The 26,232-nt window shown below is 40.9% G+C and overlaps 2 protein-coding genes across 2 annotated transcripts in view; both read left to right on the top strand.

Moving 5' to 3' along the window:
* LOC110515882 (thrombospondin type-1 domain-containing protein 7A) overlaps positions 1–5,296 on the top strand; it is a 105,643-nt gene extending 100,347 nt beyond the window's left edge. Inside the window, exons 25-28 of the mRNA XM_036973360.1 lie at positions 96–181; positions 540–753; positions 1,384–1,471; positions 3,197–5,296. Coding sequence (XP_036829255.1) covers positions 96–181; positions 540–753; positions 1,384–1,471; positions 3,197–3,287 — 479 coding nt within the window. The 3' untranslated portion in view covers positions 3,288–5,296. The remainder of the gene's footprint in view (positions 1–95; positions 182–539; positions 754–1,383; positions 1,472–3,196) is intronic.
* A 433-nt stretch (positions 5,297–5,729) lies between these two features.
* Positions 5,730–12,504, top strand: LOC110515870 (neurexophilin-1-like). The gene is made up of 2 exons (XM_021594587.2): positions 5,730–6,126; positions 10,880–12,504. The coding sequence occupies exons 1-2, from the start codon at positions 6,052–6,054 to the stop codon at positions 11,639–11,641; spliced, it is 837 nt and encodes a 278-aa protein (XP_021450262.1). The 5' UTR covers positions 5,730–6,051; the 3' UTR covers positions 11,642–12,504.
* Positions 12,505–26,232: the final 13,728 nt, after the last annotated feature.

The following is a 26,232-nucleotide window of genomic DNA, read 5'->3' as shown; positions in this document are numbered from 1 at the left end:
TCTTTCCATATGCCTTATTAGAGATTACATCAAAGACTAAAGATCTGACCAATCACATGTCATCTGATCCTTCTTTGGTGACCTTTGACCTACAGGGGGATGCCCCCCTATCAATCCTCCACGGGACGACAACAACTCCTGTGACCCGCCGTGTCAAATGCCATTGTCCTTCTGCACTGAGGTGAGCTGTTCACGGGTAGTCTTCTATGTTTAGTGAGAGTGGTTCAGATTAGGTTTGTGCTCTGAACGCGTTGCACTTCAGTCCATTCTAGCTTGGCCAGATAGTGACAAGCTGACAACCGTGGTTGTGTCTGAAAGCATTAATACCTGTCAAATCCTTGCTTCCTCCATCCTTGTCTCCTCAATTCCTTTCAAAGTGCATCAAAGGAGAGGATCCACGGTCCCTCCCTCTGACCTCCTCCTCCAATTTGCTTTGAAAGAAATTGAGGAAACAAGGACAGAGGAAGCAAGGATTCGACAGATAGTGACATATTCAGACACAGCAGTGAACAGTATTTGTGTAACACTGCCCTCTTCAGGCTGGCGTGTGTATGTGTGAGGAGGGCTACACCGAGGTGATGTCCTCCAGTGGCCAGCTGAACCGGTGCTCCCCCATACCCATCCTGGAGATCCCCACAGCCGGGGACAAGAAGACTGACGTGAAGACCAGCCGTGCCATCAACCCCACCCTGCCTGCCACCATACAGCCTGGACGCACCGGGCGCACCTGGTACCTGCAGCCCTTTGGACCAGGTGAACCAGCTATGTCACTAGTGTAGAAGTAGTGAACACACATTCAGTAACTTGCAGATGCAGAGTACAAAAAGTAAACCCATGAAAGTTAGATACTGCGGGGGGCATTATTTCTTACAGACGCAGCTACGTCGACCACAGTAAATAGCTTTTAAAGCTTTTGGTTTATGAGAGCTACATTTCTGCACACACTTTTGACAATAGCAAATATAGCAAGAATGTGAAGTGATGGGAGGACCATTTTGGATCAGAGGAAAATGTTTCTCTGCTACTCTTTTATTATTGCTAAATAAGTGCATGAAATGAAAAGGAAGCAAGTGGCTGACGATTTGTTAGATGCTGCAACAGGATTGCAGCCAATACAGGCGATACTATGTATTAGGCTAATGTCCTGTACGCTCTTAGCAAATTTGCTTGGTTAACACCATAGTTATTTCCGGGTTAGAGTGCTGCATGTCACTGAGGCAGTAAGTGGCACTTGGGCTCTTACCATTTTCAACAGGTTGAGACTGTCTAGACACGTCCTCCAAAGCACAATTCAGATCAACATTTTCAAAGACAGAAATGAATGGAAACAAGACCCAGTCAGCCGCGTAGCCAGCTGAACTGACAGCTCTCCCTCATCCACAGATGGCAAGCTGAAGATGTGGGTATATGGTGTAGCAGCGGGAGCCCTGGTACTGCTCATGTTCATAGTGTCTATGATATACCTAGCTTGGTGAGTCCGCTCTGATCTTGTCCTTTTTTACTCATCCATCCCTTCATCATTCATTAAGAACCCCCCCCTCATCTTTTTTACTCATCCATCCCTTCATCATTCATTAAGAACCCCCCCCCCCCATCTTTTTGGTGTATTTATTGTTTTGTTGTTGTTTGTTTTGTTTTCTTCATGCCATCTGTCGCCAGCAGCAGTTACAGCGTCCTCCGCCGCCATCTTCAGGCCACCGAGTCCAACGCCAATGGGACGGTGGTCTGGATGGGCCAAAATGTACATGAGTTGACTTATACGTGCCCCGATTGCCAAGAGTTGGGTCAAAGCAGTTGCCAAAGCAGTGGCCAAAGCAGCAGCCAGGGCAGCAGCTAAAGAGTAGCTGCAGTGCCAATCGTTGACCCCTGACCTGTGACCCCTCCACCAGTGTCACATGGCATGTCCCGCTTGACCAGCTGTGTGAAGTTGCTGGTGCAGGTGAGGTCCCAGGAAATCACCTTCTAGGGGTCCCACGTACTGTAGGTGGTAGGCTCCAGATAGACCCTGGTCGTGGGAAGTCTTCCGACTTTAGGATGACCTTACCTTCACCAAATCATTAACCTAAACCATTAGGGCAGTGGTCTCCAGACCCTAACACACCCAATTACTGATCAACGACTCAAGATGAAGAGGAGTTAACTCAGAAGTGTTAGTGTTGGCCTGGAACAAAATATGTAACCAGGGTGAAGTAACTACTAATGTGACTACCATTGACTGATTTGGTCTCCAGAGTGACGAAGCAGTCTAAGGCACTGCATCTCAGCCCAAGAGGCGTCACTATAGTACCTGGTTCGCATCCAGGCTGTATCACATCCGGCCATGATTGGGAGTTCCATAGGGCGGCGCACAATTGGCCCAGCGTCATCTGGATTTGGCCGGTGTAGGCCGTCATTGTAAATAAGAATTTGTTCTTAACTGACTTGCCTAGTTAAATAAAGGTTCAATTTTAAAAAATGAAGATACAAATTCAACCCCATTAAGACTCATTCAGGCCTTTTCCTGTCGACTAATTTGTTTTCCTGACTGTAAAATGGCACAATGATGGTGCCATACTGCCCTCTGGTGGCCATGATAGACAGCTACTATATTTTAGAGCAGGAGCAACATTCCCCTGCTTTTATCAAATCCCCTCTGCCATCTCATCCCTGTTAATCCTCTATTTACCATACATTGTCACACACATGTATTATGTTGCTCACGTTTGTTATGCACGGAACACCAGCTGTTGAGGATGATCAAGTTCACACTACCATCAAGGAATATGGACACATGCAGTAGAAGTAAGCATTCATGCATGCATCTTTATGAGGCATTAATGATGGCAGGACAACAATAGTGCTTCTCTTTTCCTAGGATGGTGGCCTTTGCTAAATAGCTCTGTAATATTCTCGCACTGTCATAACCTATAGAAAAGGTACTTTATAGCTCCAAGCCATAGAAGTCAAGTGAAGCATGGCCACAGTCATTAATGCAAATGGGCATACTAATACCTTGAACTAGCTTTTTATCGTTTTAATATGCCCATGTCTTCCCGAAATGTCAGTTTTATAGAGATATCGTTCATTTGGAACAAACGCAGCGATATGTTATAACTGACATAATAGTATGCCACTTTCTAGTGCTGCTGGTGTTTTACTTGTACTGTAGTGTACAGATTGTAAGGCCGGGTAACATGGCGTCTACTCTTCCTCATAGCAAAAAGCCAAAGAAACCAAAGAGACAGAGGCAGATGAACAACCGACTGAAACCTCTCACCCTAGCCTATGACGGGGACGCTGACATGTAGGACTCTGGGATAGCCTAGTCCTCCAGAGACCTGCCACACCTGCCGTAAAAACAAGGAGACATATCCCATCATAGGAAGGACAGGGATGTTTTCATCTGCAGATCAAGAAGACCAACGGCCATCTTGAATCCATTTTGGGTCCTCATGAGTTAAATGGAAATTGGAATTGAGGAAAAAATTCTCCACTTGGAGATATTTGGGTTTAGTCCATGCAGTTCTCCTTTTTCCCCCAATTTCTTTTGTGATATTTCCTTAAGCAAACGCCTTCATGGCCTCCACTCACTACGAGGAAAATGCCTTTTTTTGTTTGCCCTTTTTGCTTTCAAATGGAAGAGCTGCTGCGAAGAGACAAACTTTTCTGTCTTTGAACACAAACAGCACAAGCTCATTTCTTTGCTGCATTTTCTGCTCGTCCCTGAAACGTTGAGTAGCTGGAGGCTTAGGATGCACTGACGGTTCGCACGTTGCCAAAAGTCACCGCAGGGAAGGGGAGGAAAATCTCCATGAAAAAGGCTTGGATTCCTTTCCTTTCTGGGTTTTGACTGAAATCTCCTTCTTCGGTCGCAAACAAAAGAGATACTTTTGGTTACCGGTTGATTCCTAGGCAGTGGACTATCTTGGAGGATAAACATATATACAGACAGAGAACACAAGATGAGAAACCATCCCTGGTTACTGGATCTATTGCCTGTCTCTCTTTTGCGTTGTTTCAGGAACTATTGTTGCACTACATTAGTGCAGCATGATATGCACATGATGACTTATATGTTGCATTGCCATAGAACATTGCCTCTCTTAAGACACAACCATATGCAGTTGGAAATCAAATGTGAAAATAATAGGCATTTTCAAGACCATGGATACATGATAACTGGAGATGATGTCTGCGTTCTATAACACAGGGGGGGTGTGAATCAATAGTAAATATGTATAGATTTTATTTTGCCACAACTCGTTTTGTTTTTGGTCCAGTTTCTTTTGTGGTCTGTATACTGCAGTTTGTTTGGTATTGTCCCTCTCTATGCCCGAATGAAATCGAATAGACTACATTAAACGAGGACCATTGATTCTGTTCTTGCTCACAATGAGATATTTCCAATGGTTTAAATGTTGTAAATATGAAACATAGCCCATGTGTACATGGAAGATAAATGGGCAAATGGATTTTCTTATTTTTTAGATAACTTGTTTTCGCAAAAAATCAAAACACTTCTAAAGATAAAACGATGTGTGTGACTGCTATTGTATTTTTTTTATCTAACTTCTAATGTCACGCAAAACCTAACTTCTGCCTTATTGTCAATGATCAACTATCTACAGTACCATATACATTCATGAAACCAACATATTTAATAATGGGTGCAGCACAGGTTTAAACTGTATGTCATTGATTCATGTGATGATTGATGAATTTGGTGATTGATGAATTTAGACGGAAGTTACACAGTACCATTTTCTTGGACAACACTACAGTTGTTTTCAGTTCTGACTTAAGACTATGGAAATGTCCTTTTTCACAATGGCCCATATCATAGTGCCCTTAGACATATGATAATGATGCAGTTCGTTCTCTCGGCGTACAATAATACATCATATATTCTGTATATATCGAGGTCCATCTAAGCAGCCGTCATCACAGTATATGAATACAGAGGAAATATGGTGCCGCTGTTCTACAGTGGCAGAATTCGACCAGTCTGCCTGAGAGCAAGAAGAACAGCTGATGAGGAGAATGTTTACTTTGTTGTTAGTTTTCCTTGTAAATAATAACATTTTTTAAATTTTTTTGAAAAAAAAGGTCAACTTATGTGAACATTTATTTTGTATTGCACAGAAATGTTTAGTTTGAATATTGCAATGTGGGTGTATGATATTACTGATGGGGGTTCTCTTGAAGCAAGTTGTGTGTTGTAAAAAAAGACAAGACTCCGTCGTTTTGTAAAGATTGTTTATATATGTATCGGAAGTATTACTAAAAATAAATGAAGAAAATGTTGTAAACATACTAAGTTACAGTGAAAATGTTGATTGATGCCTTTCTAGTGTGTACTGTCATTATGTTAGATGTACCACTAGATGTCTCTCTAGACACAAATGAAAAGTTATACTGCATGACTCTCTTGCAGTCTCCTTTCCAACTCTCTCTTCTACCCCCTCTCTCTCCCTCTTCCTGCCTCTCTCTATCCCTTCCTCGCTATCCTCTCTCTCTCTCTCTCTCTCGGTCTCTCCCTCTTCCTGCCTGTATCACTCCCGCCCTCACTCGCTCTCCTTTCTCTGTCTTTCTCTAGCTCGGTTTCTTCCTCCCTCTCTCTCCCCCTCTTCCTCGCCTCTGTCTCTCCCTCTTCCTGCCTCTCTCTCTCTCTCTCTCTCTCTCTACCCCTCTCTCGCTCTCTACCCCCCTCTCTCTCTCCCTCTCCCTTTTCCTGCCTCTCTCAATCCCTCTCTCTCTCTTTGCCTCTTTCTCTCTTCTCTTTCTCTCGCTCTATAAAACATCACATCACACTGACAATCAGACCTACAAGCACTACCATTCACGCAACACCGCCACTAATCCTACCACAAAGAACGTATCATTCATATCTTCCAATAGACAAAACATAGACAGAGCATTTGATTTTCAGCCCTCAGTCAATCTGAAGATTGATCCCTGCTATTTGCTCCAGGGTCTTTTTCATGTTTCCTTTTGTCATTTGTCTCTAGTTGTGGCATTTTTACCTAGTCAATTCCATTTTTTTTCAAGAAAGGGTTTTGCGTATAGGTTGGCATGAAAAGTGAAGGACTACCAAGAGGAATGAAGTCCACATGTTGGTGCATTGTTCTCCTGTCACTCATTTCTATGGTAAGTTGAGCTTTTGTTGTAAATTCTCTAGTAAAAATATATTTTTCCGTCTTTTGAAATCTTGAGATCAAAGCTACCAGCTAAATGTACAGATGTTGTCTGTGCCAAAGCATTTTTCCAAAGATCTTTTGACTCACAAGTGTTTGGTAAATGTATATGCTGCATACATATTTTGAGTATACTTTTCAGCACCTTGGAGAGCACCAGTCTGTGATTTTACTTTTAAAGGGAAATGTCACCGTAATTCAACTTCATATTCATCATCTCCAGCAAACCCCAACATCAACATATGTGAAAATGGCGCGTTTCTATGTTTTGTAGTAAAGAAGATAGAGGAAGAAAAGTGTTTCCAATGACATCGTCAACCAATTAGTAGACAATTAGTAGGCAATGCATACTAACAATTGGTTAAAATCACACGATGCACACCGACGATGTCATTGGAAACACTTATCTTCCTTTATCTTTTTTTACTACAAAACATATAAATGCGCCATTTTCGCATATGTTGATGTTGGGATGGTGCTGGAGATGATGAATATGAAGTTGAACAACTGTGAAATTTCCCTTTACATCTTTGACTCATCTATTGTTTTAATAGATGTGTTATTGTGTTGTGTACAGAGGGAAACATTTTGTCATTCCCATTGCGATGGTTGTAGATCTAATTTGAATCAATCAACTCAGATTAATCTCCCATTTGAGTCACTCAATTCCGTTGAAAAGTACTCGCGCTTGACCTTTCACCTTTTGATAAGCTTGACATAATATCTTTATTGTTATGCCACAGTTTCTGACGTCCCCATTTTGTTAATCGTCTGGTACATAGTAACCCTGCGTGTGGTAAATCTGTCAACAGGCAAGCAAGAGAAACAGGCCCAAATTGCCTCTTACACATTATTTTAACTTAATCCCACAAAGTTGACTAATCTTCAATAGTTACACTGGGTTATCAGCACTTAATTTGCATAGTGATTGAAATAAGTCAATTAATAAAAATTGTTTCTACGACTTAACTCCCATTATCGAATTTAATTCGCAGTCTTGAAAATGATTAACTCAATTTCACACTTGACTAGGCTCACTAATCATTTTATCCCCTGAACCAATGAAGCATTCTCTTTTTTAAAGGAACACTTCTATTCAGTTGATTATGATGCAATTATATTAAACTAATACTATATTACTGTAAACATGAAGTGTTGGATGTATAGAAAGTGTTTACTCTCAATTGTACCACTTGATGTGGATGTTTTCCCAGGCTTCGCCTCCAAATTGCTTCGCCATGCTTTAATGGGGTGCTCATAATTGTTTTGTGCTCGGCGCATCCTAAACTCTAGCCTCGAGCTCCTTCGACAGATTGACAGACCCATGGGAACCTCGCAAACTTATTTCGGATGCCTTTGAACCAACTCGTGTGTGAAATAAAATGATTATGTATTTATCCTCTGGGTGAGTTGGAGAAACTAGTGGCATTTTTTTTTTTTTTTTTTTTGCCACGATCACACCCTCAGTCCAACTGCTGACCGTTTTGATCCTCTACAGACCTCATGGCGATAATACCGCCCTATGTTTGCTATGTTTGATAGTCTACCATTCTATTTCACACCTATTTGAGATGTCTTGAGATGCCTCACTCTAAAGCCCATAATCTTTGACCCCCTCAGGTAACAGTTGGGGTAACATGGAGACCGAGCTTTCTGGTGATTTCACGCTGATCTCTGTTCATCTCTGAGAATGCTATAGCTGATCCATCCAAGATCAATTTGGATATCAGTACAATCAAACGATCCCTTAAAAAAGTGATGGCCAGCTCCCCCAGGAGAGCTACTGATTAGTAGAATCAAGTGTTAGATTAGGGCTAGAACAAAACCCTGCGGGGAGTAGCTCTCCAGGAGAAGAGTAGGCCACATCTGCCCTAAAACATATCCCTGGAGATGTGTACAGTTTACTGCGCTTAGATCCAATTCCATTCTGCTCACTGAACGATGGAATCATGTCCCTACGGACTCACAGATTCTGAATGGTTCTGATTGACCAGTGCTGTAAGGTGCTCTCTGAGATTCATTTAGGCACATATGGTAGCTGAGAGTTGAAAGGGACCTCGAGTATGTCATGTCAGTGAAGATCCTTTATATTCTAAATAGAATGGGTGGATTGGCCATGATTCTTGGATGTATATTGATTCATCAACATGGTGCAATTGTGTTTCACTAGAACACAAAATCCTGAGCCAAGTTATGGTAAACAAACCACTCCAACTACCTAAACAAGATGGACGACAAGAATTGAATAAGAATAGAGATAGCTGGTTCCAACCATTCCAGCTCTAATGACAGCTGTCAGCTAATGATGTGTCAGCTAATCACAGCACCCAGAATTAACTTAATTTAGTTGTTGAAATGGTAACAGTCTGTCAGAAGAGACAAGTCTTCCCCAGAAACTCCCCTAAGAGTTCCAGCTGCAGTACCATTTCAGTGAATGAAAGCTCACACATTTTTAATAGTCTCTCCTAGGTGTTTTTTAGCTAGCAAAGTTGTCTTATCAGAACAAGACATTGTTGCTATATTGGGATTTTAACCTATAGCACATCGTCCTTATCTTAAGGGAAGCTACTGTACAGTACCAGACTGTATCTTCCTCTCTCTAGGGAAAGGATGCCTTAGTAACAGGAAGAGATAACATTCAGGTTCATCCATCTACTGTGTTTACCACATTATGTCTATGGGTATTTACAATAGGACTCGCTAGGGTATTTCCAATAAGGTTTTAACAGGGTTAAACAGATTATAAAATAATCCCAGCATTTGTGTAATCATGTGCAAGAATTCTGGTTTGTTTAAGGCCACAGGTAAGATTGACAAAAAGTGAGATTTAGAACTGGCTGATGAGCAATGCCTCACATTTTTCAAATTCACCCCAGTACAGCTGTTGGTGACAACCTGTTTCTCCACCTCCATTTAACACCAGCAAAACATTTTTTAATTTTCTGTCTTCTCCAGTCTCACATGCTCTCAAACAGAGCGAGGTAAGCTTGGCCTTTTTCCCCTGTTTCCCCAGGCAAGGCTGCCTTGATGTAAGTGTTGGTTTAGTCAGGAATGCCTCGATTTGCCTAATCTCTGTCGTGTGGATTACAGGTTGTTTATAATCCGTGAATTGGGGTCTCTGTGAATGTGACATGGAGCCCTCTAATCCCGACCATGACAGTTTGCACAGGCTGTCAGGTGCTTCAGATGAAAGCTAATTGGATGTCAGTGTTGAACCCAGTATAATAACCCTCATGACAAGACAGTAAGGACCAAGCTAACTCTCAAGAAAATGTTGTGACTTTAAGATGTACCCTATACAGTGTAATTGTGCATATGATTGCTTAGGAGAAACGTGTCTGAATCAACTAAATGGGATATGTGTTGTGAGATCCTTAAAGGGAAAACTAAATGTTTTATTTTCCAGGTCGCCTTCGCAAAATAAGTTTTTAACCTTGAGTCTTTCTCCTGGTTCAATAAAGGTTAAATGAGAGCGAGAAAATAACGTCTGTCCTTCCAAGTAGTAGAATACGTTGAGATTGAGCTTCAGTCATTTAGCAGCGCAGGTAATTACAGCTCTATGAAAGCTATTTTTCATTTGGTCATTGGAGACCCCACTGCTAATGAATCAGGAAAGAGAAAGCCTTGGGAAATAAATGGGGCTTATTTGAATTATGGGTCATACTTCCTATTCAATGAAACTGAAGCACTCAACCTTTCCTATTTCTTTTCAGATGGAGAACGCAAATGTATAAGTTAAAGAACATTGCAGCGACATTTCCTTAGTGCAAAATAATTGTGCAAAGTGCAAAAAAATACAAATTATTTAACCAGAGTAGAGTAAACTGTCCCCTTTATAACTCACATTACTGAAGAAAAGTTTCAAATTAAATCAAGATGGCAGATTATAATTAGGTTTTGCACTATTTTTTTCATAGTTTTCATGTTCAATGTATGAAGTCATATTTTGTCCAAAACAAAGATGAGATTGAAATTAGGCTTGAGCACCACAAATGATCTTTTTCAAATGAAGTATGCTACATCCAAATCCAACATGCATTCACACTATAACTGTTGCAATATACAGACTACCATACCGCAATGTCATCCAGTGAACTTTCTGAAAGAGAGACCTTATTCTCTTAGTATTGATCTGAGGTAAAGGTACAAGATGTAAGACTTTGCCCAGATAGATCTGCTGTCACGTTCCACAGATGGGGTTAGGCCATCACTGTCACCATTCTTCATGAAGTGCAGTGGGAATCTTAGCCCTGTCATCTGTATTATTATGAGGGCCGGAGTAAAGGAATCATCAATCAACCGTTCAGGGTACATTCAGCGGGTAATAGTCTGGTGTTGCGTCACGTCTGTAGGCTACTGAATAAACGCTTCAGTCATCTATATGTATGGCAGGATTGGAATGGCCTTACTCTTGATAAAGGGCACTGTTCATATGAGGCAATTGTGTCATGCACTGAATTTGTCTCATATTCTTTCTATATCCATTAGTCACGACCTTCAGCATCACTGAATTTCAAATGGGAACTGACTTTATTGCCATTTCAGACAGACAGTTCATGTATGATCTATTGGTATAAAACAAAACAATGGCATAATCAAGGACATATCACTTTTTATCCTCCACATCAGGCTTATTTGTTTAATGGTTTGTGCCTGTTGTGTTTCATCATTGAAATAGGATTGCAATGTCTCTTTGTTTTCCACAGGTTACAAGTGCCCATTCATCTGCATCTGGAAGTTCAGACGTTCTAAAGTCAGAGAGACCAAAGTCAAGAGCTAAGGACCTCTGGACAACAGACACCAGCAAGGACTTATCCATCAGTCATCTGCTCTCCCAGACCTTTTATGACAAGAATCTGTCTGGCCTGGATCTGAACTATGACAAGTTGGAACCGTACTCTAAACAGGAGCTCTGGGACTGGCTCCACAACACCTCTAGCCTTCATGACCCCCGCTCCCGATCCAAGAGGAGACCCATCGTCAAGACAGGAAAGTTCAAGAAGATGTTCGGCTGGGGCGACTTCCACTCCAACATCAAGACAGTGAAGCTCAACCTGCTGATCACCGGGAAGATTGTAGACCACGGCAACGGCACGTTCAGCGTCTACTTCCGCCACAACGCTACGGGCCAGGGCAACGTGTCGGTGGGGCTGGTGCCGCCCACCAAGGCCGTGGAGTTCCAGCTGCAGCAGTCGACGGTCCTCGAGCCCAAAGACACCAAGCTGTTCAACTGCAGGGTGGAGTACGAGAAGGTGGAGAAGGGCACCAGGAAGTCGCTGTGTTCCCACGACCCCTCGCAGAGCTGCCCTCAGGAGCAGACCCAGAGCCATGTGTCCTGGCTGTGCTCCAAGCCCTTCAAAGTCATCTGCATCTACATCTCCTTCTACAGCACCGACTACAAGCTGGTGCAGAAAGTGTGTCCGGATTACAACTACCACAGCGATACTCCCTACCTCCCCACCGGGTGATTGGCTGAGCGGCTAAGGGAAAGGAACAGAGACAGACAGGGCATTCGCTCCTGAGAGGTGTCAGTTGATTTGAGCTAGGCTAGCACGGCCCTCAATAGAACAGAGGGGGATGCTTTACTGTCGGAACGGAACTGTTAAAACGTATTATTAAAGCCAATGAATCCCTGCTGCTTGTGAGATCGCAACACTGAGCAGACCTTCCCTATGGCCATTGTAAGAGCAATTAGTACGCAACATTTCCTGGCTTGGCATACTTTTTACTCATGTATTTTGACCCTCTGCAGTAGCTATAAGAAAGTGCTCAGCCGGAGCCTTCTCTGAAGATTTGTCATTTATGTAAATAATAACTGATGAAGCCCACTTTATTCTATTAGAAACCGTTTCGATCTTCTAATTGTGTGTTGATGGAATAGCATTTTGAATTTTCCTTCTCTCTCACTCTCCATTTCTGTTTGTCGCTGGTGATTACAAAGCGGAAATGAAGTAGGTAGATGCCGACTTACTGCGAAGGAAAGTGTCAGAACGCATTAAGACGTGCCATCTATTTCATTACGTGTTTGTATCTGAATGACAGCCAGAAATACAGATCCTTTCAGAATTGTTTCTTTTTCAGTCTCAGTGAATTATTAAAACATCAACATGGGGACAACACACACTAAACAGCAGGCATCTAGAATCTAGGCTACATTAACACTGAGTACACCTAACATTAGGAACACCTTCATAATATTGATTTGCGCCCCCTTTTGCGCTCAGAACAGCCTCAATTCTTCAGGGTCTGGACTCCACAAGGTGTCAACCCGTTCCACAGGTATGCTGGCCAATGTTGACTCCAATGCTTCCCATAATTGTGTCAAGTTGGCTGGGTGTCCTTTGGATGGTGGACCATTGTTGATACACACAGGAAACTGTTGAGCATGAAAAAGCCAGCAGTGTTGCAGTTCTTGACACAAACAGGTGTGCCTGCCACCTCTGAATGGCACACATACACAATCCATGTCTTAATTGTCTTAAGGCTTAAAAATCCTTATTTAACCTGTCTCCTTCCCTTCATCTACACTGATTGAAGTGGATTTAACCAATTCCACCAATAAGGGATCATAGCGTTCACCTGGATTCACCTAGTTGTTCTTAATGTGTTGTATACTCAGTGTACATTGTTTTTGGTAGATAACGAAGAAAACAAATGTTAGCAATGGTTTTCAGCTCTGACATTGATGCCCTGTTGATAGCAATCTCTTGCCCTCAGTTATATCCTGTCCGACACAATTGGATGCAGAGTAAATCAGATCAACGGAGGACTTTCATTCATTATGGATCTAAGTGTATTTCAATATTTAAAAAAGAACCATTTATGTTTGCCCCGTGAGGGAAAAAACACAGTAAAGAGTCCCCACTCTGTTCGCTATAAAACATTAAATCAAGGAAATCAAAGAAAGTTACAGCATAAAATCTGCTGCTTGCCAGAGGACATGTATTAAACTACAGGGGCATCTCTCCACACATGATAACAACCACTTCTGACATCAATAACGCAAATTCTGGATGATGATGATGTAATAACACCATACGACAATGATACTGGATATTCGATTTGGCCGTTGAGCTTTCATTATGCAAATGTGATGCTTGTAGCTGATTGTGAAACATCTCTGAGAACCATCACTGTGATTGTCAACCCTGTGTGAGAGAATAATGTCTGGGAATTACACTGACACACAATGGGAATAGAAATCCTTTAGGAGGTTGATTGAGGCACCTTGAGGTATCGTATTTTTTATGCTGTTTGCATTGTACATCTAACTAGTCAACTATTACAAGGTCTTTAGTACTGTACACTTGCACACAGACTCGTTTGATGTTGACACAACTGAAACATGGAATGGAAGATTCGACAAGGTACTTTATAAGAAATAGGGTTTGTTTCCTGTGAAGAGAGGGGCCTATTTGATAAGAGAGTGTGAACAGGGATTTATGATGTGAATGAACAAAGCTGACAGAAATAAACGTTAACATTTGACTCGTAGATTGAGAGCAGTTATCTGTCATGGCTACTGGATGACAAATGTTTCAGATTATATTATTTGAGTGGGTCTTTCATTTTCTGTCTAAGATCCGTTAAATATGTTGCCAACCTGGACACTTGTCTTCATTTTATGTAATACATTAAACTTCTTTTATGGCTAATTATTATTTCTTTGAAATACATATATGAATTCAACTGCACTCTTTTAGATGGGCCATGTCCGATAGTTGCACTTGCTTCTGAGTCTAAGCTCTATCTGGTACCATTTCTATGAATGAAACCCTCCATCTATAATATACTACTGCATGATTAACACAAGGCTTTCAATGAGTGAATTATCCCCCATCCCAGATCCAGTCCGTTGGTGCAGTTGTTCTGGGCCATAGCCATACGCCAAGCCTCTGGTCTCCGCCTGCTCTCAGAGAACTTCCTGATTAATGTGGTCTGGGGAACTGTCACAAATGGCAGATAGAGTCAGGGGATTTCTCCTTCAGACTCCCAACGACACCCAGCAGCTGCAGGAGTAAACAGATGACTAACCATTGGCCTTTTGGCAACCATTGGAGACTGGGAGGAGGAGGAGACCTGTAAACGTTGCCTTGACATTTAGGTGGATTAAAAAGTTATTGGGATCCTGCTCTCCTGGTGTCGGAGGTAGTTGGCTCCGTAATTAATTGTGTCTTGGTCCTTTTTCAAGAAGCTAAGCTAAAAGCATGCTAAGTATCATGCTTGTTGCAGTCCTTCACGTACTGTATGTAGGGCTAGGTACACTTGGTTAGCCTAGCTCTTTATCTGATATGACATCTATATTAGTGACCAAATAGCACATCACTCATAAACAGATCATCAGATGGGATGTCAAATGACTTATTTGAGTATGTGCAATTAGCATCTAATTCCAGAATAATTCATTATTGTCATTTCATATCTTATGTTATTACATAATTCATGTGGTGTTTTGCTTTGAATCTGTGGTGTTAATTTCTGTGTGAAATACTGACGAATTAAAGCTCTAGCAGACAATGGCGTGTGGTTTTTGAATTACAAATGAATTGCTCTCGTCCAAACGCTATTACGATCCTGGAAATGAAAGCTCACTCATTGTGAACGTCTCATATCAGGTAAAACTAGAGAGAATTAATTAAACTCTGTCATTTTAATTGCTTTAGTGACAGCTGTCCTTTGGTGATGGAGCTATCCTAATGCACATACTGTGGCTTGTCAATTACTTTCCCAGTGAATAGATTAAAAAGCCACAGAGGATAGGATCGTTTCATTACTCTGGATTAATGCCCCTGGGCAGAACTAGGTATGAACACTTTGCACCTAAATATGCTGCAAAATGAACACTACTATTTAGCCCATCTGAATAGAATGAATTGTGGCAACATGAAATGAAGTTTACGCTCTATTAATCCTGTCAAACTGCTCGTGCAGCAATATCTGACATGCTAAACTTTTGCCACTCAGTTCCAGGCAAATTGTTGCCATTTGGAGAAGGACATAATTCTATTCAACGTTCAACGGTACGAAGAGAATTCATATTTGACATCATTTGAGTGCAATCGGCCCACCATATGAACATCTGTCTGTGTTCCTCTCTGGAACAGAAGGCTTCCACACCTACACATTCTCACATTATATTCATTAAGACAGTTTCTGAAGCTATTTTTTTTTACATGTTCATGTTGTCAGCTGGTACACTTTTCAAACTCTGTATGGATACAGTATTTCCAACAGCTTTCACTGTAACTCAGAGCAGGTCAACTATTACTCAACCTATTGTTTCAATAGAATAAAGAGAATCAAGCCAGGAATCAAATGTTCCATAGAGGGCTATCTAAAGGTGACTTGAGGAAGCGTTTTCAATTTAGCGTAATAGTTACACAGCTGGGTATACAATATTATATTACCACATTACGCTAAGTAGGGCTGAATCGTTCTGATGTAGCATCAATGGTAATTGTGAAATTGGGTGATCTAAAGCAGACACCTAAGTAAGTATTGACGTTTTTACGTCAAGGATCCATTGGCTTCTGCAAATTACATGAGGCTTAAGGGGATTACATGCCTCACACACATTCCTCTACCCATCATCTGTGTTATCAAGCCCTCCAATCAGCAGGGACAATGTAGCTGTGTTTCCCTGCTACCGTTATGTATTGCCAGCGAGAGGAAAAGAGGCTGAACCCAGCTCCCTTGTCTGAATATGTTTGGCCCCATTTCATTTACTGAAAAAAACATATCCAGACATGTAAATAAAAGTATTTATGATTCATGACCAGTTGATGTATAAAGTTCCATGTTTACTTTGGCCTGCTCTGCTGCTACCCCGCCTTGGATATTCTGGCAATGAAACAATCAGGGTTGGCATGTTTTTGAGCTGGGGGTTAGTTTTCAATTGATTTATATCTCTAGAACCACTCCTCCTACCTCCACCGCTAAAGGTGAGATGGAAAGGCAATGTTTGTGACAGAGATGAACTAGGTGCTACGCAGAGAGAGAGAGATGATGCACTTAAAAAAATGCATCACCATTAAATCAAGGCTCAACCTTGAATGAGTCAAACTCTGTGCCAACACAGTGACGGGAATTCTGCCCTCAGTGCCACATAGCATGCCAAACAGTGTGGGGATGGAACTAGCCAGGCACTGGCATAAACATATAGGGCTTTACTTTCCCTGACAAAGGCTTATGCTATTTGTTGTACAGTGAAATTCAGAGAAACTATGACAAGACTTGATTTCAATGTCATTCGACCTATTAAAAGCAAATATTCTTGAGTAGTTTGAACATTAAGAGTGCTTGTCACATCTATTCAAAGAGTAACTGACAAGCATTAACTGTTGATAAGTAGGGGATCCAAAATACAATATCTCAATCTAACGCTCAAAATCAACACTTGGTGAAACACACAACATACACATCACTGGTTGTGTGTGGCTGGGACTTGAAAGCCTGCTGAAAATGGGACCGTATTGCAGTGTAGTAAAGTGCATGGACAATTCCCATGAAGGGGAAGGGATTATGGATTTTGGCCTCTAAGCTGCCTGGATGCCCAGTGAGGATGTATCTGTGCTACAGACTAATCTTCAAACACAAGCAGAAGAAGTGATGAATCATGACTGGGCACCGAGGAGTTCAGCTTGGAATCTGGATCATGTTCTAGTGACAAACTGAGGAAAGGTAGAGAGAAACAGACACTACTTTGCAACAGAGACCGGCAGAGACGTTTAGGTTAAAAAAAAGGGTTTAACTGGTCATTACTCTAGAGAGAAAGACATGTTGGGAAAGCACTGGGTTTTGGCATAAAGCCTTTATCAGGTCTTCTCTCTCCATCTGTAGGAGTCGAGATACAAGGCTGGTAAAATGCACCTAATCCTTATAAGAATGGTCAGGAGGAGTTTTGTGGTCAAGTATGCTGTGTAAAATATGGACCTAGGTTTTTATACATCTCATTTGTATCATTTTAACCTGGTATAAAGCCTAGGTCCATCATGAGAAGGATTGAGAGTGGAATTTGTGACTCCCAACCTATGGATTAATAAAAACGACCAATCTACATGAACAATCTAGAATTGTTTCCCATAAAATCCAGACATAGGTTTACTGTACAGCAGATACAGAGATAAGAGCAGTGCATTATGGTTCTCAGTAAATGCCATGGTTCCTTATCATCAAGCTTAACTGGAGAGAAAAGTCAATTGGGCAATTGTTTGTGACCTATCAAGGCAGGAATAGTCCATTTGGGGGTCAGGGGATCTGGAGGAGTGGAAACCACTATAGTGACAAACATATTTTTTCATTTTCATGTTGACCCAGTGTACTGGGAAATAATACGCCGTTTGTTGATTGCAGACACAACCCAATTTGCTCAATTAGTCGTTAATTGTGACATTTGCTAATGTAGCAGAGACTGAGAGGGTAGAGGGAAGTATTTTAACAAAGAACAAGACTGTGACAAGGAAGACAAGATATTAATGGAGATTATCCTCAAGTGTGGGGACACAAGCTGCAGTAGGAGAATGGCACTTGTCAGACAGAAAGAAACAATCAGTTAGGTAGCCTCCGGTCTGATTGAGATCTTCATAAATTGATAACCTTTCTCTGTGAGTCTATCCTGATTGAATTGTATTGCCAACAAAAAAACTATTTTAAGATGTTCCATTTTCTTGTGTCGCTTAAGTAGAACCAAATTGGTTTGATAAGATCCAGGACGTTGAGATAAGACCAGTTGGGGGAACAGATAGGGTGGAGGACATCAGTAAGTATGGAAATGATGGAGATCAAGATTCAAATGAGACACTACTACATTAGCCCTAGCCTGGCGTAGAGCCCTCCAGTGAAGTCAGAGGTCAAGATATGAACTTCTCAGAGAAAAGGCAAGTTTAAATGAAGTGGAAAGGAGACATGTTATGATTTGTGTGAAGAGTATGGCAGAGTAGTGCTTTAGGTAGATTTGGTTCTGTGTTCTTAGATTATACTTTGCACAGATTCACATGACAAAATGTTTTTGCATATTTAATGAGAATGACCTCTACATAAATACAAATAAGTGATTAAACACATATAATTGTTATAAATCCATGGATAATTGATTGATTGATTTTATTTGCCAGTTTAAAAAAACAATACAAACAAAGATAGATTACATAGATATAGATACACACAAAGATACATCAGATTTGTATACAAATCCGGTCATAAGTTTTAGAACACCTACTCATTCAAGGGTTTTTCTTTATTTTTACTATTTCTACGTTGTAGAATAATAGTGAAGACATAAAAACTATGAAAAAACACATATGGAATCATGTAGTAACCAGGAGTGTTAAACAAATCAAAACATTATTTTATATTTGAGACTCTTCAAATAGCTACCCTTTGCCTTTATGACAGCTTTGCACACTCTTGGCATTCTCTCACCCAGTTTCATGAGGGAGTCACCTGGAATGCATTTCAACTAAAAGTTAATTTGTGGAATTTCTTTCCTTCTTAATGCGTTTGAGCCAATCAGTTGTGTTGTGACAAGGTAGGGATGGTATACAGAAGATATCCCTATTAGGTAAAAGATCAAGTCCATATTATGGCAAGAACAGCTCAAATAAGCAAAGCGAAACGACAGTCCATCATTACTTTAAGACATGAAGGTCAGTCAATACGGAAAGTTTACATAACTTTGAACGTTTTTTCAAGTGCATCGCAAAAAACGTCAAGCGTTATGATGAAACTGCCTCTCATATGGACTGCCTCAGGAATGGAAGACACAGAGTTACCTCTGCTGCAGAGGATAAGTTCATTAGAGTTACCAGCCCAAAAAAATGCTTCACTGAGTTTAAGTAACAGACACATTTCAATGTCAACTGTTCAGAGGAAACTGTGTGAATCAGGCCTTCATGGTTGATTTGCTGCAAAGAAACCACTAATAAAGGACACCAATAAGAAGAAGAGACTTGTTTGGGCCTAGAAACACGAGCAATGGACATTAGACCGATGGAAATGTGTCCTTTGGTCTGGAGTCCAAATTGGAGATTTTTGGTTCCAAACGCAATGTCTTTGTGTGACGCGGTGTGGGTGGACAGATGATCTCTGGTTTGGGATGAGTCGGACCACTGAGTGAAGGAAAAGCAGCCAACAAGTGCTCAGCATATGTGGGAACTCCTTCAAGACTGTTGGAAAAGCATTCCAGATGAAGCTGGTTGAGAGAATACCAAGAGTGTGCAAAGCTGTCATCAAGCAAAGTGTGGCTATTTGAAGAATCTCAAATCTCAAATATAAAAATATAATGTATAATATATAACAATATAGAACACTTTTTTCATTACTACATGATTCCATATGTGTTATTTCATAGTTTGGATGTCTTCACTATTATTCTACAACGTTGAAAATAGTACAAATAAAGAAAGACCCTTGAATGAGTAGGTGTTCTAAAACGTATTACCGGTAGTGTAGATTGTGGAAATTACAAAATTATGTTATAATGCTGTTATTGCATCAAATGGTTGTTTTATGCAACAGAATAAGGGGTTGTTAGAACGCTCATCTGTGTGTGTTCTACTGAGGATGGGTGATACCGCATTCCAGAGCATGAGTTAATGTTTCTGTACTGGGGTACCAGGGGGAGATGGCTCCAGTATGGAGTTGGGGGGCCAGACATTGGTCTTTACACAATAAGAACTGTTTTTACAGCAGATACCGTCTACTGTGAACAAAAAGTATCTTTCACACAAATTTTAACCTTGTGATCCATTCCATGCATCTGTTGTTTGTCATGTAGACTGAAGGAGGATGGACTTTGCTATAATAATACTGTGGCTCAAACCAGCTGGTTGAGTTCTCAGTGATCACCTCCAGGGGTGATTACCAACCAGCTCCATTACTGCACTAATTAAATAATAAAGTTTGATTGTTTTGAAGAAATCTAAAAGTTTATCCTTTTGATTACAATAATTCCACCACAAGATACACACAAAGATAGATTGCATTGATATAGATACACATATTGATTGATTGCATAGATATAGATACACACAAAGATACATTGCATAGATAGACATGAATAAAGGTTATTTGGTTCAGTCATCAGCCTTTTGGTAGGCCTATGATGTTGAAACTCACAATGATGATTCAACAAATTTTTATTCATTGTATCTTTATCTTTATCATTGAATTGATGAGGCATCATCTCCATAATAGTATGCAATGTAAGGAACTATACTTGAATGGACTTCTGTCATGATGAGACATCTATAGGTCAGTGCTTCAATGGAAAGGGAGGGACAATTCGTTCTCAATTCCTTGATGTTTTGCTGCCATCCTATGGTTGTAACTGTCACTGCAGCATATGTGCTATTAATTTCCTTGATAGTCCATAGTTGGTCAATGTATGCTGATGGAAACCACGTCATTGCAGTACAGATGTTGCCTCTTACAAATGTGTCTTTATTATGAAAACATTATGCGCTAGTAATTCAAAGACACATTCTGTTACAATTGTCTCTCTCTACCTTCTCTCTCCTCTCCCTCTCGATTCAATGGGGCTTCTTTATTGGTTATGTATACATTGCCAGAGCAAGTGAAATAAACAATAAACACAAGTGAGAAGAAACTAATTTAACAACATCAACAAAAAACAATTAGAAATGAACAGTAAATTGCACTCAAAATCATTTCTAAAAGACAAATACATTTCAAGCGTTACATTATCAGCTATGCACAGAGTTTTTAACAATGTGCAAATATTTTTTTTTTTTATTTTTTTTTATTTCACCTTTATTTAACCAGGTAGGCTAGTTGAGAACAAGTTCTCATTTGCAACTGCGACCTGGCCAAGATAAGGCATAGCAGTGTGAACAGACAACACAGAGTTACACATGGAGTAAACAATTAACAAGTCAATAACACAGTAGAAAAAAGGGGAGTCTATATATACATTGTGTGCAAAAGGCATGAGAAGGTAGGCAAATAATTACAATTATGCAGATTAACACTGGAGTGATAAATGATCAGATGGTTATGAACAGGTAGAGATATTGGTGTGCAAAAGAGCAGAAAAATAAATAAATAAAAACAGTATGGGGATGAGGTAGGTGAAAATGGGTGGGCTATTTACAGCTGCAGCTGCAGCGATCGGTTAGCTGCTCAGATGGCAGATGTTTGAAGTTGGTGAGGGAGATAAAAGTCTCCAACTTCAGCGATTTTTGCAATTCGTTCCAGTCACAGGCAGCAGAGAACTGGAACGAAAGGCGGCCAAATGAGGTGTTGGCTTTAGGGATGATCAGTGAGATACACCTGCTGGAGCGCGTGCTACGGATGGGTGTTGCCATCGTAACCAGTGAACTGAGATAAGGCGGAGCTTTACCTAGCATGGACTTGTAGATGACCTGGAGCCAGTGGGTCTGGCGACGAATATGTAGCGAGGGCCAGCCGACTAGAGCATACAAGTCGCAGTGGTGGGTGGTATAAGGTGCTTTAGTGACAAAACGGATGGCACTGTGATAAACTACATCCAGTTTGCTGAGTAGAGTGTTGGAAGCAATTTTGTAGATGACATCGCCGAAGTCGAGGATCGGTAGGATAGTCAGTTTTACTAGGGTAAGTTTGGCGGCGTGAGTGAAGGAGGCTTTGTTGCGGAATAGAAAGCCGACTCTTGATTTGATTTTCGATTGGAGATGTTTGATATGGGTCTGGAAGGAGAGTTTAGAGTCTAGCCAGACACCTAGGTACTTATAGATGTCCACATATTCAAGGTCGGAACCATCCAGGGTGGTGATGCTGGTCAGGCGTGCGGGTGCAGGCAGCGAACGGTTGAAAAGCATGCATTTGGTTTTAATAGTTGTAGTACGAATAGTGGGGCGGAGATAAATAAGTATTTACAATGTTGTTTGTGCTCCACTGGTTGCTCTTTTCTTGTGGCAACTGGACACAAATCTTGCTGCTGTGATTGCACATTGCGATAGTTCACCTAATAGATATTGGGAGTTGAGCAAAGCTTGATTTGATTTCAAATTCTTTGTGGGAAATGTGTCTCTAATATGGTCATACCTTTGGCAGGAGGTTAGGAAGTACAGCTCAGTTTCCACCTAATTTTCTGGACAGTGGGCACATATCCTGTCTTCTCTTGAGAGTGAGGTCTGCCTATGGTGTCCTCTCTCAATAGCAAGGCTATGCTCACTGAGTCTGTACATAGTCAAGGATTGTCAACATTTAGGGTCAGTCACAGTGGTCAGGTGCCACTGTGTACTCTCTGTTTAAGGCCAGATAGCATTCCATTTTGCTCTGTTTTTTGGTTGATTCTTTCCAGTGTGTCAAATAGTTATCTTTTTCCTTTATCACAATTTGGTTGGGTCTAAATGTGTTGCTTTCCTGGGGCTCTGTGGTCTGTTTGTGTTTGTGAACAGAGCCCCTGTTGGCTGTGGGTACTCTTCTCTAGGTTCATCTATCTGTAAGTGAGTGATTTGTGGTGGAATGTGTGGGCATCGCTTCCTTTTAGGTGGTTGTAGAATTTAACAGCTCTTTTCTGTATTTTGATAAGTAGCAGGTATAGTCCTAAGTCTGCATGCATTGGTTGGGGTTTTGAATTGTACACAAAGTATATTTTTGCAGAATTCTGCAGGCAGTCTCAATTAGGTGTTTGTCCCATTTTGTGAATTATTGGTTGGTGAGTGGACCCCAGAACTTACAACCATAGAGGCATTCTATTTAAGTGATAATGCACGAGAAGCCGGTGTTTGGAGGATGTAATGGCACAAGTTTTGTTAGACCCGAAACAAAGTCGAGATTGAAGTATTTTTTGCCTGATCCTGATACGGATGTTGAGTTTTATGTTCCTTTTGATGGCATAGAAGGCCCTTCTTGCCTTGTCTCTCAGATCGTTCACAGCCTTGTGGAAGTTACCTGTGTTGGTGATACATAGGCCAAGGTACAGTAGGTAAAATGATTTGTGTGCTCAAGGGCAACGGTGTCTAGATAGAATATGTATTTGTTGTCCTGGCAACTGGATCTTTTTTGGAACACCATTCTTTTTGTCTTACTGACATTCACTGTCAGGGCCCTGGTCTGACAGAATCTGTGCAGCAGATCTAGGTGCTGCTGTAAGTCCTCCTTGGTTGGGGACAGAAGCACCAGATCATCAGCAAACATTTGATTTCCGAGTTCAGTAGGGTGAGGCCGGGTGCTGCAGACATTTCTAGTGCCTTCGCCAATTTGTTGATATACTGTATATAGTATGTTGAAGAAAATGGAGCTCAAGCTGCAATCTTGTCTCACCCACAGCCCAGAGGAAAGAAATATGTGTGTTTATTGCCAATTTCAACTGCACGCTTGTTGTTTGTGCACATTGATTTTATAATGTCATATGTTTTTCCCCCAACACTGCTTTCCGTCAATGTGTATAGCAGACCATCATGCCAAATTTTGTCAAAAGCTTTGTTGAAATCAACAAAGCATGAGAAGGCTTTTGTTTTGTTTGTTTGTCAATAAGTGTATGCGTGATTGGTTGTACGATATTTTGGTAAGAAGCCAATTTGACATTTGCTCAGAACATTGAATGTTGGAGTCGGCTGAGGATTTTTCCTGACACAGATTCCACAGTAATTATTGGGGTCAAATTTGTCTCCACTTCTGTGGATTGAGGTGACCAGATGTTGGTTCCAAATAGTGGGGAAGATACCAGAGCTGAGGATAATTTTGAAGAGTTTAAGAATAGCCCATTTGAATGTATGGTCTGCATATTTTATTATTTCCTTTAGTATACCATCAACACCACAGGCCTTTTTGGGATGGAGGGTTTGTATTTTGTCCTGTAGCTCATACAATGTAATTGGTGGTATTTAATAGCTGAAGTTTTCTAAATGATCATGTTTTTGTTCTTGGTTCTTTGTTATATGATGAAAAGGTTAGAGAAGTGGTTTTGGATAGATAGTTCTTTGTGTTGTTTGTTTAGTGCTCCCAGAAGTGATTTGATTCTATGCTTTCTTCAATCACAGTGAGCTGTTTTCTGACATGTTGTTCCTTATTCTTTCTTAGGGTACTTATGTACTGTTTCAGTGTTTCCCAGTAGTAAAGGCATTAGTTAAGGTTTTCTGGGTCTCTGTGTTTTTGGCTGGATAGGTTTCTCAATTTCTTTCCAAGGTTTTTGCATTCTTCATATCTCTCTCTCGCTCGCTCTCTCCCTCTCTTTCAAAGGGCTGTCCCTTGACTATATTTTGTATTTATTTGTTAATCAATTCATCATAAGAACATAATGTCATATCCTCCTGAGACCCAACAATTCATTTTTGTCCTCTCTAATGGACATTCATATTTGTTCCATAACTCTAAGGCCATACATGCCATTGTGTTATGTCCTGGTTTACCTTTGAGAGGACATTTTAGGCTTTTCAATGATATCACATGTGTGGGGGTGTCACCTTAATCATTTCTTATTTCTTTCATCATTACGGCTACCAGCACAATTAGCACACCTTATGGTAAGTGTTTGTAATTGTGTAATTACCTGGTGCTGTAATGCTCATTTGTCCTGGGGCCGGATTCACAATGTCTTCTCAACTGCCGTTTTTTCCTTAACTAGACTTAAGAAGAAAGTTAAGCAAAGTTGCTATTCCTAAGAAAAAAGTTAAGAAATGCGATTCTTGAAAATAATGCTTTGGGATTTATTCTTGGAAATGTACTTCACTTTAGGACAGCTAAACCCTTGTCTTGAGACGAATGGATATTTTTGTTAACATTAACGTTTTCTTGCGCCACAGACACAGTTGGCTACCGGATATTTAAATACAGCAAGAAAACAAATTACACGTGCATTATCTAGCTACCTAGTAATTAACAATATATTACAATATTCTAGAAGTGTTAAATAGCTAGCGTTATCTCATCAATTTGCGAAAAAGAACTTGGCTAACTTAGCTAACGATAACGTTGGCTATAATGAAACAATTATATTAATTTGGGGGACAGGTCGAAAAGCATTAAACATTTATGGTAATTTAGCTAGTTAGCTTGCACTTGCTAGCTAATTTGTCCTATTTAGCTAGCTTGCTGTTGCTGTTGTCCTGGGATATAAACATTGAGTTGTTATTTTACCTGAAATGCACAAGGTCCTCTACTCCGCCAATTAATCCACACATAAAACAGTCAACCCAATCGTTTCTAGTCATCTCTCTTTATATTGCGATTACCGCCACGTTCTCTTTCAGTCACCCACGTGGGTAAAACCAATGAGGAGATGGCATGTGGGTACCTGCTTCTTTAAACCAATGAGGAGATGGGAGAGGCAGGACTTGCAGCGCGATCTGCGTCAGAAATAGAACTGATTTCTATTGCTCGTTGGAGCGCTAGCAGTATGGGTGAAATAATTGAATAACATACATTTCTACATTCATTTTGCAACGCTCACGCACGCAATGCGAGCGGTGTGGTCAGCCTGTAAGGCAGCTAACATTACCTAACTTACCGGTTGCGCAGTCCCTCTTCCACCATCTCTCCTATCATGGACGACACCTTCTCCTCCAGCTGGTCCACATTAAATCAAATCAAATCAAATGTATTTATATAGCCCTTCGTACATCAGCTGATATCTCACAGTGCTGTACAGAAACCCAGTCTAAAACCCCAAACAGCAAGCACTGCAGGTGTAGAAGCACGGTGGCTAGGAAAAACTCCCTAGAAAGGCCAAAACCTAGGAAGAAACCTAGAGAGGAACCAGGCTATGTGGGGTGGCCAGTCCTCTTCTGGCTGTGCCATGTGGAGATTATAACAAAACATGGCCAAGATGTTCAAATGTTCATAAATGACCAGCATGGTCCAATAATAATAAGGCAGAACAGTTGAAACTGGAGCAGCAGCACGGCCAGGTGGACTGGGGACAGCAAGGAGTCATCATGTCAGGTAGTCCTGAGGCATGGTCCTAGGGCTCAGGTTCTCCGAGAGAGAGAAAGAAAGAGAGAAAGAGAGAATTAGAGAGAGCACACTTAAATTCACACAGGACACCGAATAGGACAGGAAAAGTACTCCAGATATTACAAACTGACCCTAGCCCCCCGACACATAAACTACTGCAGCA

This window comes from Oncorhynchus mykiss, chromosome 3 (genome assembly GCF_013265735.2).
Source record: "Oncorhynchus mykiss isolate Arlee chromosome 3, USDA_OmykA_1.1, whole genome shotgun sequence".
Taxonomy (NCBI): domain Eukaryota; kingdom Metazoa; phylum Chordata; class Actinopteri; order Salmoniformes; family Salmonidae; genus Oncorhynchus; species Oncorhynchus mykiss.
Note: the sequence above shows the minus strand (reverse complement) of the source record. Positions and strands in the feature narration are given on the sequence as shown.